This window comes from Solea solea, chromosome 6 (assembly GCF_958295425.1).
Source record: "Solea solea chromosome 6, fSolSol10.1, whole genome shotgun sequence".
NCBI lineage: Eukaryota > Metazoa > Chordata > Actinopteri > Pleuronectiformes > Soleidae > Solea > Solea solea.
This window is the reverse complement of record NC_081139.1, coordinates 13,962,523-13,975,938: the sequence shown is the minus strand read 5'-3', so window position 1 is coordinate 13,975,938 and position 13,416 is coordinate 13,962,523. Positions and strand designations below refer to the sequence as shown.

Below are 13,416 nucleotides of genomic sequence, written 5' to 3'. Positions count from 1 at the left end.
TCCTAGAGCTTTTGTGCGATCACCTTCAAACTTGGTGAGATCAATGTGGACGAGTTGAGCATCAAAAGTTATCAAAAGCTTTTTAAAATATTGTATGGCGTACGAGATAGGGGGCGCCAAAATTGGAGATAATAATAATTTTTCACAACAGACAATGAAACTCTTATAACTTCGCGATGGAAGGTCTGATCCCAACCAAACTTGCTCTAGTTGATGATGGTTAGTTCCTGAAGACGACTATGTTGCTGAAACGGTACATTTTGAAAACAGCGCCTCCTGATGGTGGTAGAAAATTCTAAAAAAATAAACTGTTACAACTTTGCCAATCCTGGTCCGATCTGAACCAAACTTGCTGGGATTGATGATAGTCCGGCCCTGAACACTTCTATATGAAAATATTCAATTTAAAATACAGCGCCACCTGGTGACAGCAGACAGAATTACATTTATAGTTTTTGATGCTGCTCCAACAGGGATTGTTGTATCCACTTGAAACTTAGTATGTGGGACCCCAGACCCTTCCTCAACATGTCCGTAAAAGGTCACCTCCCTACAGGAAGTGGATCGCCCGAAACAGGAAGTAAAGTCTTACATTGTCCGATTGACACGAAACTAGATATGTGAGTTACGGGACCTTCCCTGAACATGTTTCTGGAGACGAACAGGAAGTCGGCCATTTTAAACAGGAAGTGCCCTCTAACTTTGCCATACATTGTCCGATCTGCACAAAACCTTATATGTTACACCAGGGACCTGTCCTGAGCATGTCCGTAATAGGTCACCTCCCTACAGGAAGTGGAACGCCCGAAACAGGAAGTAAAGTCTTACATTGTCCGATCTGAACAAAACTTGATATGTAAGACAAGGGAAGTTCCCTGAACACGTTTACGTACACGCACTTGACCGAACAGGAAGTCTGCCATTTTAAACAGGAAGTGCCCTATAACTTTGCCATACGTTGCCCGATCCCCCCCGAAATGTGGATCGACATGCGCGGGGACGCCGCTGAAAATAACTAGTACTGAAAATAACTAGTACCGCGCGCGGTGAATGAACGGGTGAGAGCGCGAGGCACGCGGGGAGCCGTGGCACACGGCGACCCGCGTGGGTCGGCTCGAACCCGTTCAGAACCGCGCGCGGTACTAGTTATTTTCAGTACTAGTTATTTTCATTATTATTATTATTCTTATTATTCCCCCAAATGAATTGCCTTTTTGAGGCCTTTCCCATACCCCAAAACTCACCAATTTTTGTGACCGCATCAATCCTGGTGTAAATTTACGTCTGAAAAAGGTTCGGGGAATGTGCGTCGAAAATTGAATGTGGGAGGGGCCAATAAGTGCGGCGCCACCTGTCCAAATTCACCATGACCAACACAAATATCGCACATGCACGAAATTCGGTACACATGTGTAGTGGGTCAGGATGAAGAAAAAATTACATTATGACCATGATCCAAACCCAACAGGAAATCCGCCATCTTGGGTTGATTGGCCATTTTTTGGCGATTTTGGCGAATTCGCAGCAATGGTATTTGAACTAACTCCTCCTAGAGTTTTCGTGCGATCACCTTCAAACTTGGTGAGGTCCCTGTGGACCAGTTGAGGAGCTCACGGTATCAAAAGTTTTTTCAAATGTCGCACGGCGCACGAGATAGGGGGCGGCAAAGTTCGTGATGATTCTGATGTTTCGCATCAGAAAAACAAAACTCTTATAACTTTGCGATGGAAGGTCCGATCCGAACCAAACTTGCTACCATTGATGATGGGCCATGGCTGAAGACGTCTATGAAAAAACGGTGAAGTTTGAAAACAGCGCCTCCTTGTGGTGAAAGAAAATACACAAAAAAAAAGTTTTTTTACAATTTCGGGAATAACTTTTACACAGATAATCGTACCGCACTGAAAATTGGTGACAACAGTCAAAACACATGGTAGATGATGCGTGATCAATATGACAACAAATCGTTTAACGGTGTTGCCATGGCAACGACGCAAAGTCGGATTTTTGGGACAAAAAATCAAACTGCTACAACTTCGTGAATCCTGGTCCGATCTGAACCAAACTTGCTAGGATTGATGATAGTCCGGCCCTAAAGACGTCTATATGAAAATATTAAATTTCGAAAACAGCGCCCCCTGGTGACAGCAGACAATATGACAGCTTGTATTTCAATTATCTCCTCCTAGAGCTTTTGTGCGATCACCTTCAAACTTGGTGAGATCAATGTGGACGAGTTGAGCATCAAAAGTTATCGAAAGCTTTTTAAAATATTGTATGGCGTACGAGATAGGGGGCGCCAAAATTGGAGATAATAATAATTTTTCATAACAGACAATGAAACTCTTATAACTTCGCGATGGAAGGTCTGATCCCAACCAAACTTGCTATAGTTGATGCTGGTTAGTTGCTGAAGACGACTATGTTGCTGAAACGGTACATTTTGAAAACAGCACCTCCTGGTGGTGGTAGAAAATTCTAAAAAAACAAACTGTTACAACTTTGCCAATCCTGGTCCGATCTGAACCAAACTTGCAAGGATTGATGACAGTCCGGCCCTGAACACGTCTATATGAAAATATTCATTTTCAAATACAGCGCCCCCTGGTGACAGCAGACAGAATTACATTTATAGTTTTTGATGCTGCTCCAACAGGGATTGTTGTATCCACTTGAAACTTAGTATGTGGGACCCCAGACCCTTCCTCAACATGTCCGTAAAAGGTCACCTCCCTACAGGAAGTGGAACTCCCGAAACAGGAAGTAAAGTCTTACATTGTCCGATTGACACGAAACTAGATATGTGAGTTACGGGACCTTCCCTGAACATGTTTCCGGAGACGCCGTTGACCGAACAGGAAGTCGGCCATTTTAAACAGGAAGTGCCTTCTAACTTTGCCGTACATTGTCCGATCTGCACAAAACCTTATATGTGACACCAGGGACCTGTCCTGAGCATGTCCGTAAAAGGTCACCTCCCTACAGGAAGTGGAACGCCCGAAACAGGAAGTAAAGTCTTACATTGTCCGATCTGAACAAAACTTGATATGTAAGACAAGGGAACTTCCCTGAACACGTTTACGGAGACGAACAGGAAGTTGGCCATTTTAAACAGGAAGTGCCCTCTAACTTTGCCGTACGTTGTCCGATTTGCACGAAACATTTTATGTGACACCAGGGACCTGTCCTGAGCATGTCTGCAAAAGATGACCTCCCAACAGGAAGTGGAATGCCCGAAACAGGAAGTAAACTCTAAGATTGTCCGATCTGCACAAAACTTGATATGTAAGACAAGGGAAGTTCCCTGAACACGTTTACGGACACGCACTTGACCGAACAGGAAGTCTGCCATTTTAAACAGGAAGTGCCCTATTACTTTGCCATACATTGCCCGATCCCCCTCGAAATTTGGAACGACATGCGTGGGGACGCCGCTGAAAATAACTAGTACTGAAAATAACTAGTACTGAAAATAACTAGTACTGAAAATAACTAGTACCGCGCGCGGTGAATGAACGGGTGAGAGCGCGAGGCACGCGGGGAGCCGTGGCACACGGCGACCCGCGTGGGTCGGCTCGAACCCGTTCAGAACCGCGCGCGGTACTAGTTATTTTTATTCTTATTATTCCCCCAAATGAATTGCCTTTTTGAGGCCTTTCCCATACCCCAAAACTCACCAATTTTTGTGACCGCATCAATCCTGGTGTAAATTTACGTCTGAAAAAGGTTCGGGGAATGTGCGTCGAAAATTGAATGTGGGAGGGGCCAATAAGTGCGGCGCCACCTGTCCAAATTCACCATGACCAACACAAATATCGCACATGCACGAAATTCGGTACACATGTGTAGTGGGTCAGGATGAAGAAAAAATTACATTATGACCATGATCCAAACCCAACAGGAAATCCGCCATCTTGGGTTGATTGGCGATTTTTTGGCGATTTTGGCGAATTCGCAGCAATGGTATTTGAACTAACTCCTCCTAGAGTTTTTGTGCGATCACCTTCAAACTTGGTGAGGTCCCTGTGGACCAGTTGAGGAGCTCACGGTATCAAAAGTTTTTTCAAATGTCGCACGGCGCACGAGATAGGGGGCGGCAAAGTTCGTGATGATTCTGATGTTTCGCATCAGAAAAACAAAACTCTTATAACTTTGCGATGGAAGGTCCGATCCGAACCAAACTTGCTATGATTGATGATGGGCCATGGCTGAAGACGTCTATGAAAAAACGGTGAAGTTTGAAAACAGCGCCTCCTTGTGGTGAAAGAAAATACACAAAAAAAAAGTTTTTTTACGATTTCGGGAATAACTTTTACACAGATAATCGTACCGCACTCAAAATTGGTGACAACAGTCAAAACACATGGTAGATGATGCGTGATCAATATGACGACAAATCGTTTAACGGTGTTGCCATGGCAACAACGCAAAGTCGGATTTTTGGGACAAAAAATCAAACTGCTACAACTTCGCGAATCCTGGTCCGATCTGAACCAAACTTGCTAGGATTGATGATAGTCCGGCCCTAAAGACGTCTATATGAAAATATTAAATTTCGAAAACAGCGCCCCCTGGTGACAGCAGACAATATGACAGCTTGTATTTCAATTATCTCCTCCTAGAGCTTTTGTGCGATCACCTTCAAACTTGGTGAGATCAATGTGGACGAGTTGAGCATCAAAAGTTATCAAAAGCTTTTTAAAATATTGTATGGCGTACGAGATAGGGGGCGCCAAAATCTAAGATAATAATAATTTTTCATAACAGACAATGAAACTCTTATAACTTCGCGATGGAAGGTCTGATCCCAACCAAACTTGCTATAGTTGATGATGGTTAGTTGCTGAAGACGACTATGTTGCTGAAACGGTACATTTTGAAAACAGCGCCTCCTGGTGGTGGTAGAAAATTCTAAAAAAACAAACTGTTACAACTTTGCCAATCCTGGTCCGATCTGAACCAAACTTGCAAGGATTGATGACAGTCCGGCCCTGAACACGTCTATATGAAAATATTCATTTTCAAATACAGCGCCCCCTGGTGACAGCAGACAGAATTACATTTATAGTTTTTGATGCTGCTCCAACAGGGATTGTTGTATCCACTTGAAACTTAGTATGTGGGACCCCAGACCCTTCCTCAACATGTCCGTAAAAGGTCACCTCCCTACAGGAAGTGGAACGCCCGAAACAGGAAGTAAAGTCTTACATTGTCCGATTGACACGAAACTGGATATGTGAGTTACGGGACCTTCCCTGAACATGTTTCCAGAGACGCCGTCGACCGAACAGGAAGTCGGCCATTTTAAACAGGAAGTGCCCTCTAACTTTGCCGTACGTTGTCCGATCTGCACAAAACCTTATATGTGAGTTAAGGGACCTGTCCTGAGCATGTCCGTAAAAGGTCACCTCCCTACAGGAAGTGGAACGACCGAAACAGGAAGTAAAGTCTTACATTGTCCGATTGACACAAGACTAGATATGTGAGTTACGGGACCTTCCCTGAACATGTTTCCAGAGACGAACAGGAAGTTGGCCATTTTAAACAGGAAGTGCCCTCTAACTTTGCCGTACGTTGTCCGATTTGCACGAAACCTTATATGTGACACCAGGGACCTGTCCTGAGCATGTCTGCAAAAGATGACCTCCCAACAGGAAGTGGAATGCCCGAAACAGGAAGTAAACTCTAAGATTGTCCGATCTGCACAAAACTTGATATGTAAGACAAGGGAAGTTCCCTGAACACGTGTACGGACACGCACTTGACCGAACAGGAAGTCTGCCATTTTAAACAGGAAGTGCCCTATAACTTTGCGATACGTTGCCCGATCCCCCTCGAAATTTGGAACGACATGCGCGGGGACGCAGCTGAAAATAACTAGTACTGAAAATAACTAGTACTGAAAATAACTAGTACTGAAAATAACTAGTACCGCGCGCGGTGAATGAACGGGTGAGAGCGCGAGGCACGCGGGGAGCCGTGGCACACGGCGACCCGCGTGGGTCGGCTCGAACCCGTTCAGAACCGCGCGCGGTACTAGTTATTTTTATTATTATTATTATTCTTATTATTCCTTAAAGTAAATCGCGTTTTTGAGGCCTTTCCCATACCCCAAAACTCACAGATTTTTGTGACCGCATCAATCGTGGTGTAAATTTACGTCTGAAAAAGGTTCGGGGAATGTGCGTCGAAAATTGAATGTGGGAGGGGCCAATAAGTGCGGCGCCACCTGTCCAAATTCACCATGACCAACACAAATATCGCACATGCACGAAATTCGGTACACATGTGTAGTGGGTCAGGATGAAGAAAAAATTACATTATGACCATGATCCAAACCCAACAGGAAATCCGCCATCTTGCGTTGATTGGCCATTTTTTGGCGATTTTGGCGAATTCGCAGCAATGGTATTTGAACTAACTCCTCCTAGAGTTTTCGTGCGATCACCTTCAAACTTGGTGAGGTCCCTGTGGACCAGTTGAGGAGCTCACGGTATCAAAATTTTTTTCAAATGTCGCACGGCGCACGAGATAGGGGGCGGCAAAGTTCGTGATGATTCTGATGTTTCGCATCAGAAAAACAAAACTCTTATAACTTTGCGATGGAAGGTCCGATCCGAACCAAACTTGCTACCATTGATGATGGGCCATGGCTGAAGACGTCTATGAAAAAACGGTGAAGTTTGAAAACAGCGCCTCCTCGTGGTGAAAGAAAATACACAAAAAAAAAGTTTTTTTACAATTTCGGGAATAACTTTTACACACATAATCGTACCGCACTGAAAATTGGTGACAACAGTCAAAACACATGGTAGATGATGCGTGATCAATATGACGACAAATCGTTTAACGGTGTTGCCATGGCAACGACGCAAAGTCGGATTTTTGGGACAAAAAATCAAACTGCTACAACTTCGTGAATCCTGGTCCGATCTGAACCAAACTTGCTAGGATTGATGACAGTCCGGCCCTAAAGACGTCTATATGAAAATATTCAATTTCGAAAACAGCGCCCCCTGGTGACAGCAGACAATATGACAGCTTGTATTTCAATTATCTCCTCCTAGAGCTTTTGTGCGATCACCTTCAAACTTGGTGAGATCAATGTGGACGAGTTGAGGATCAAAAGTTATCAAAAGCTTTTTAAAATATTGTATGGCGTACGAGATAGGGGGCGCCAAAATTGGAGATAATAATAATTTTTCATAACAGACAATGAAACTCTTATAACTTCGCGATGGAAGGTCTGATCCCAACCAAACTTGCTATAGTTGATGCTGGTTAGTTGCTGAAGACGACTATGTTGCTGAAACGGTACATTTTGAAAACAGCACCTCCTGGTGGTGGTAGAAAATTCTAAAAAAACAAACTGTTACAACTTTGCCAATCCTGGTCCGATCTGAACCAAACTTGCAAGGATTGATGACAGTCCGGCCCTGAACACGTCTATATGAAAATATTCATTTTCAAATACAGCGCCCCCTGGTGACAGCAGACAGAATTACGTTTATAGTTTTTGATGCTGCTCCAACAGGGATTGTTGTATCCACTTGAAACTTAGTATGTGGGACCCCAGACCCTTCCTCAACATGTCCGTAAAAGGTCACCTCCCTACAGGAAGTGGAACGCCAGAAACAGGAAGTAAAGTCTTACATTGTCCGATTGACACGAAACTAGATATGTGAGTTACCGGACCTTCCCTGAACATGTTTACGGAGACGCCGTTGACCGAACAGGAAGTCGGCCATTTTAAACAGGAAGTGCCCTCTAACTTTGCCGTACGTTGTCCGATCTGCACAAAACCTTATATGTGACACCAGGGACCTGTCCTGAGCATGTCCATAAAAGGTCACCTCCCTACAGGAAGTGGAATGCCCGAAACAGGAAGTAAAGTCTTACATTGTCCGATCTGAACAAAACTTGATATGTAAGACAAGGGAACTTCCCTGAACACGTTTACGGAGACGAACAGGAAGTCGGCCATTTTAAACAGGAAGTGCCTTCTAACTTTGCCGTACGTTGTCCGATCTGCACAAAACCTTATATGTGACACCAGGGACCTGTCCTGAGCATGTCCGTAAAAGGTCACCTCCCTACAGGAAGTGGAACGCCCGAAACAGGAAGTAAAGTCTTACATTGTCCGATTGACACGAAACTAGATATGTGAGTTACTGGACCTTCCCTGAACATGTTTACGGAGACGCCGTTGACCGAACAGGAAGTCGGCCATTTTAAACAGGAAGTGCCTTCTAACTTTGCCGTACATTGTCCGATCTGCACAAAACCTTATATGTGACACCAGGGACCTGTCCTGAGCATCTCCGTAAAAGGTCACCTCCCTACAGGAAGTGGAACGCCCGAAACAGGAAGTAAAGTCTTACATTGTCCGATTGATACGAAACTAGATATGTGAGTTACGGGACCGTCCCTGAACATGTTTCCAGAGACAAACAGGAAGTTGGCCATTTTAAACAGGAAGTGCCCTCTAACTTTGCCGTACGTTGTCCGATTTGCACGAAAGCTTATATGTGACACCAGGGACCTGTCCTGAGCATGTCTGCAAAAGATGACCTCCCAACAGGAAGTGGAATGCCCGAAACAGGAAGTAAACTCTAAGATTGTCCGATCTGAACAAAACTTGATATGTAAGACAAGGGAACTTCCCTGAACTCGTTAACGGACGCGCATTTGACCGAACAGGAAGTCAGCCATTTTAAACAGGAAGTGCCCTATAACTTTGCCATACGTTGCCCGATCCCCCCGAAATTTGGATCGACATGCGCGGGGACGCCGCTGAAAATAACTAGTACTGAAAATAACTAGTACCGCGCGCGGTGAATGAACGGGTGAGAGCGCGAGGCACGCGGGGAGCCGTGGCATACGGCGACCCGCGTGGGTCGGCTCGAGGGAAGTTCCCTTGTCTTACATATCAAAACTTGATATGTAAGACAAGGGAACTTCCCTGAACACGTTTACGGAGACGAACAGGAAGTTGGCGATTTTAAACAGGAAGTGCCCTCTAACTTTGCCGTACGTTGTCCGATTTGCACGAAACCTTTTATGTGACACCAGGGACCTGTCCTGAGCATGTCTGCAAGAGATGACCTCCCAACAGGAAGTGGAATGCCCGAAACAGGAAGTAAACTCTAAGATTATCCGATCTGCAGAAAACTTGATATGTAAGACAAGGGAAGTTCCCTGAACACGTTTACGGACACGCACTTGACCGAACAGGAAGTCTGCCATTTTAAACAGGAAGTGCCCTATAACTTTGCGATACGTTGCCCGATCCCCCTCGAAATTTGGAACGACATGCGCAGGGACGCCGCTGAAAATAACTAGTACTGAAAATAACTAGTACTGAAAATAACTAGTACCGCGCGCGGTGAATGAACGGGTGAGAGCGCGAGGCACGCGGGGAGCCGTGGCACACGGCGACCCGCGTGGGTCGGCTCGAACCCGTTCAGAACCGCGCGCGGTACTAGTTCTTGTCATTATGTCTGTAGCAACAGTGCATTGTGGGCCTGACACAGTGTTAGTATTCCCTGCCAGTTGGAGGAGCTTTGAGTGACAGCACCACACAACGCTCTGATTCCACTCTGCCATCCTCCTCTCTGCTGCACATCACAGCCTTGACACCAGCCAATGATTTTAAGTTAGCTCAGCCGATAATTCTTATTTTCTCTCTTTTTCTGTGTATATATATGTGTGTGTCTGTGTGTGTGTGTGTGCGCGCAGGGTGCGTGTGGTTTTACCTGAACCAATGATTTTCTCTATTTTGATCCTGGAAGCTTCAATTTCTCGGGCAAACTCGTGCACCGCCTGGCAGGGGTCCTCGTATGTGTGTGGGTCGATATAGAACCTTGCATCAGGGAATGACACTAAGATAAACAACATTACCATTTGGTCACATATCAGCGGAAGAGAGCAACATCACATCTAAGGCCCCTGCCACTGGTGTGTGGAGGGAAAGTTGATGAAAGGAGAGCGATGGCTCGGAGAAAAAGAGCAGACAGAGAAAGAAAAAGGGACGAGCGGTGAGACAATGAACAGGACATTAGGCCTGTGTGCTCCCGAAATCACTCAGCGTGATGAAGATTGTTTGCTCTGAGGATGAACTTTAATAAGATCTAATCTATTACTGGTAGTAATTGAGGAATGGGTTAAACATACCATGACCGTTCTGATAATGCATCTTCTCCTCGTCAGAGTCCTGGAAAGCTTTGCTGTAGCCACAGTGTCTGTACAAACCACACACACACACACACACAATGCCAGTCATCCAAACAGACACATGCACACACATAAACATACAGCGGCGTCAATACAGGACAAAAGACTTTCATTAATCAATACTTCTTTATAATGGAATATTAATTTCAACATCTGTTAGTCGTCCACTGGCTGCAAAGGGGATCTTTAAAAGGGTCAGCAACACTCAAATGATCACTAAAGACATAAGCTGTGTCTCAATTCAGGGGGAGTTCACATTTGAAGGCTGATTGCATTACACGACTTGGCTGCTCCATTGTGAAGGTCCCTCAACAACATCCACAAATGAGACAAAACAGCATGTGAAGATAAGCATGAGTGCCAAGTAGAAACACTCGGAAAACAATTCATGGTCACATTAAGAAAAGAAGGAGCCTTATGAGATGTAATATTTTTGTGTTTACATGTTATGTTACTGTTATGGGCCATAAGGTGATCTGCTACATCGCGAAGCAACAACAGTAACAAGACAGAAAAATAAACCAGCCATTATTTCAGTTCAGCCTCTGTGATCTACACGTCCTATGGGGGCAGTCCCTGAATTAAGACACAGCTGTGGTCTACCGCTCAAGGTAAGAAAGAACATCTTCATATGCATTGTATACCCATTAAGTTTATTTGGTCATTAGCGTTTTAATACTGCCTATTACCATTTAATAGTAGCTTTTCAAAGTAAAAGCAATAAAAATCAATATTCATGTTAAGAAGTCACAGTAAACACACCTCATTAGAGGAAGGGGAGAGGACTTAACTGGCCAGAATTGAGACAGGCTGCTACTCATTGTGAATGAAGCCCCGTGGCGCTACGGTGGTTGTGTACAGCTCGACTTTATGCAGATGCGCTGGCAATGTGAGTAAACCAATCACACAGCAGAAACACAAGCACAGAACTGTTTCTCCTTCCAATAAAGATCCAACAAAGTGAACCAAGGAAGTTGCCGAACTACTCTGGCAAGACACCTTCGTTAAAGGTGTGTAACAAGTTCAACTACAGAAAAAGTAGCTTCACACACATAAGCTTGTTCTGATTACTTGAAAAACAATAGCACTGTGAACTTCCAACACACAGCGGGAGTTCTGTCTATTTCAGTGTTTAGGTCTTGTAGTGGAACAAAGAAGTTGTTGTGAGTAATGAAGTCATGAATTAATGATGTCATTGTCTATGCTTTCTGCTGCGTGTTGTGTAAGTAACATACCTCTGCCTTACTATACTTTCTAGCATTTCCAAGAGATTCCCTCCATGGCACTGGGTCTACTCAGAGGATCTCCTAAGGAGAAATCCTGACTCAAAACCTGAACCAACAACCCAAAACTCCTGGGGTTGAAACCTACATTGACTGATCACTTGAGAACTTTGCTTTGCTCCAGTGCAATGTCCACATTACTGCTGACTGCCGCACCAATCTGCCTATCAATCTCATACTCCTCCCTCATCTTGAACCTGAGATAATTGAACTCCTTCACTTGGGGCAGCAGGAAGCAATCTACTGTTTTCAAGATAAGAACCATTGCCTTGGACTTAGAGGTGCTGACTAACTCTCAACCTACACCACCTCACACTCAACTGCACATCACCGCAGTACATCCTGGAGGTCACGATTTAATGCAGCAATCACAACTACATCATCTACAAAAAGCAAAGATGCAGGTCTAAAGTGCCCAAACTGGACACTCTCCTCTCCAAATAAGAAAACAACAGCTCTGTGCTTTAGTTTCTTGTGAACGCCAGTGACTCTTTGTCTGAGCTTTTTCTTCTCATTTAAAATAGCAGATTTTAAATGATAGCAGGGAACTAATATCTCTTTTAGAGAGCATAGACTCTAATTCATCAGCCGTGTGGTGAAGTTTCCATTACCCCTCATCCTTCACCTACTGTGTACTCAGTAAAACTGTCTCTATGGTTTCTGTCACTAGGGATTTATGGTATTTTCTTACTAGTGAATTCCCTAAAAATAAACATTTTAACATTTACACTTAAACAGTAGTCTGTATTATCTCCCCTTGCATTGGTCTTATGTCTTCTGGACATTGTAGTCGCAATAACTTATTCAAAACCTAACTGAGATTGAAATGTAAATTAACTAAATGCAAAATGAACGATTCTTTACAGTTCTACATTACAGAGATGTAAGATGAGGACACCAAAGGGAGGGAGAGATAAATGGTTTGGTTTGAAAGTTACTGAACATGAATCAGCGTCGCTAAAGCCATGATGAGGTGGACATTACAAGTTAGAAAATTAGCCTTGCAGAACACTGAGACGCAGATAAGGTATTACTCCCCTCCACACGTCGCCTGTATTACTAATAGAAAACCATGCACTTATTTTAGCACAGTAAGTGGCACAGGAGTAAAGTAAGATGCTAGGATGTAACAACCTTACTCTCATTTCACTGGCAGCAAAAACAACATATGGCACAACAACAACATTACACAAGGAGAGGCATAGTAGAGTAGTGTAAGAAAAGTGTTCCACACACAGCAGCGATGGGTAGTGTGGTAAAGTGTAGCCTTGCCGTTTCCTGCAGATGATGATGGCCAGGAAAGCGACCAGGCCGGACACCAGGGCCATGCAAATCCATATGATGGTCATGGTGTTGTAGCGCAGAGGAGCTGAAAAAACACACACACACACAAACACCATGTGTCAGCTGAATGACTGCAAACAGTTTACACTTAGAGACACACACAGGAGGCAGGTAGAGAGGCCCTGGATAAACAATGTAAACATGAATTTGGAGCTTCATTAAAGGAGCTCAGCATTTTCTAATTACCTCCTGTTTGTGTTTTGAAAAGTGAGTCTGTGCCATTTTGAGTGGGAAACATTCCGTGCCAGTGTTGTCATCTGTCCTCAGTGATTGAGGTAATTAAGCCCCCATCTTTAAGTTGGCTGTTCTAATTACATGGAAATGTAAGAGTACTGTACAACAAATAGAAATCATAACAGCAACACCACAAAATACTTTTACCCATTTTAGGTCCAGTGTTTTCAGTCCCTGCTATGGTCAATGTGCTGTCATCTTGTGGGGATGTCCCTGATAATGTGATCTTGTACTTGTCATTGAAGCTGACTGATTGCTGTAACCCAGTACATTGCAGGTACACTGAGTTACAGCAATCAGGTGAATTCATCTGAAGCTGAAA

The 13,416-nt window shown here is 44.1% G+C and overlaps 1 protein-coding gene across 5 annotated transcripts in view; it reads right to left on the bottom strand.

Annotated features, from left to right (window-relative positions):
• epha8 (eph receptor A8) overlaps positions 1-13,416 on the bottom strand; it is a 102,888-nt gene that overhangs the window by 12,571 nt on the left and 76,901 nt on the right. For 3 of the 5 annotated variants that reach the window (XM_058631596.1, XM_058631591.1, XM_058631592.1), the window contains exons 11-13: positions 12,753-12,885; positions 10,174-10,241; positions 9,756-9,881 (exon numbers count right to left, since the gene is read on the bottom strand). In XM_058631596.1, the coding sequence (XP_058487579.1) occupies positions 9,756-9,881; positions 10,174-10,241; positions 12,753-12,885 (327 nt within the window). The remainder of the gene's footprint in view (positions 1-9,755; positions 9,882-10,173; positions 10,242-12,752; positions 12,886-13,416) is intronic. The other 2 variants (XM_058631593.1, XM_058631594.1) reach the window with 1 other exon arrangement.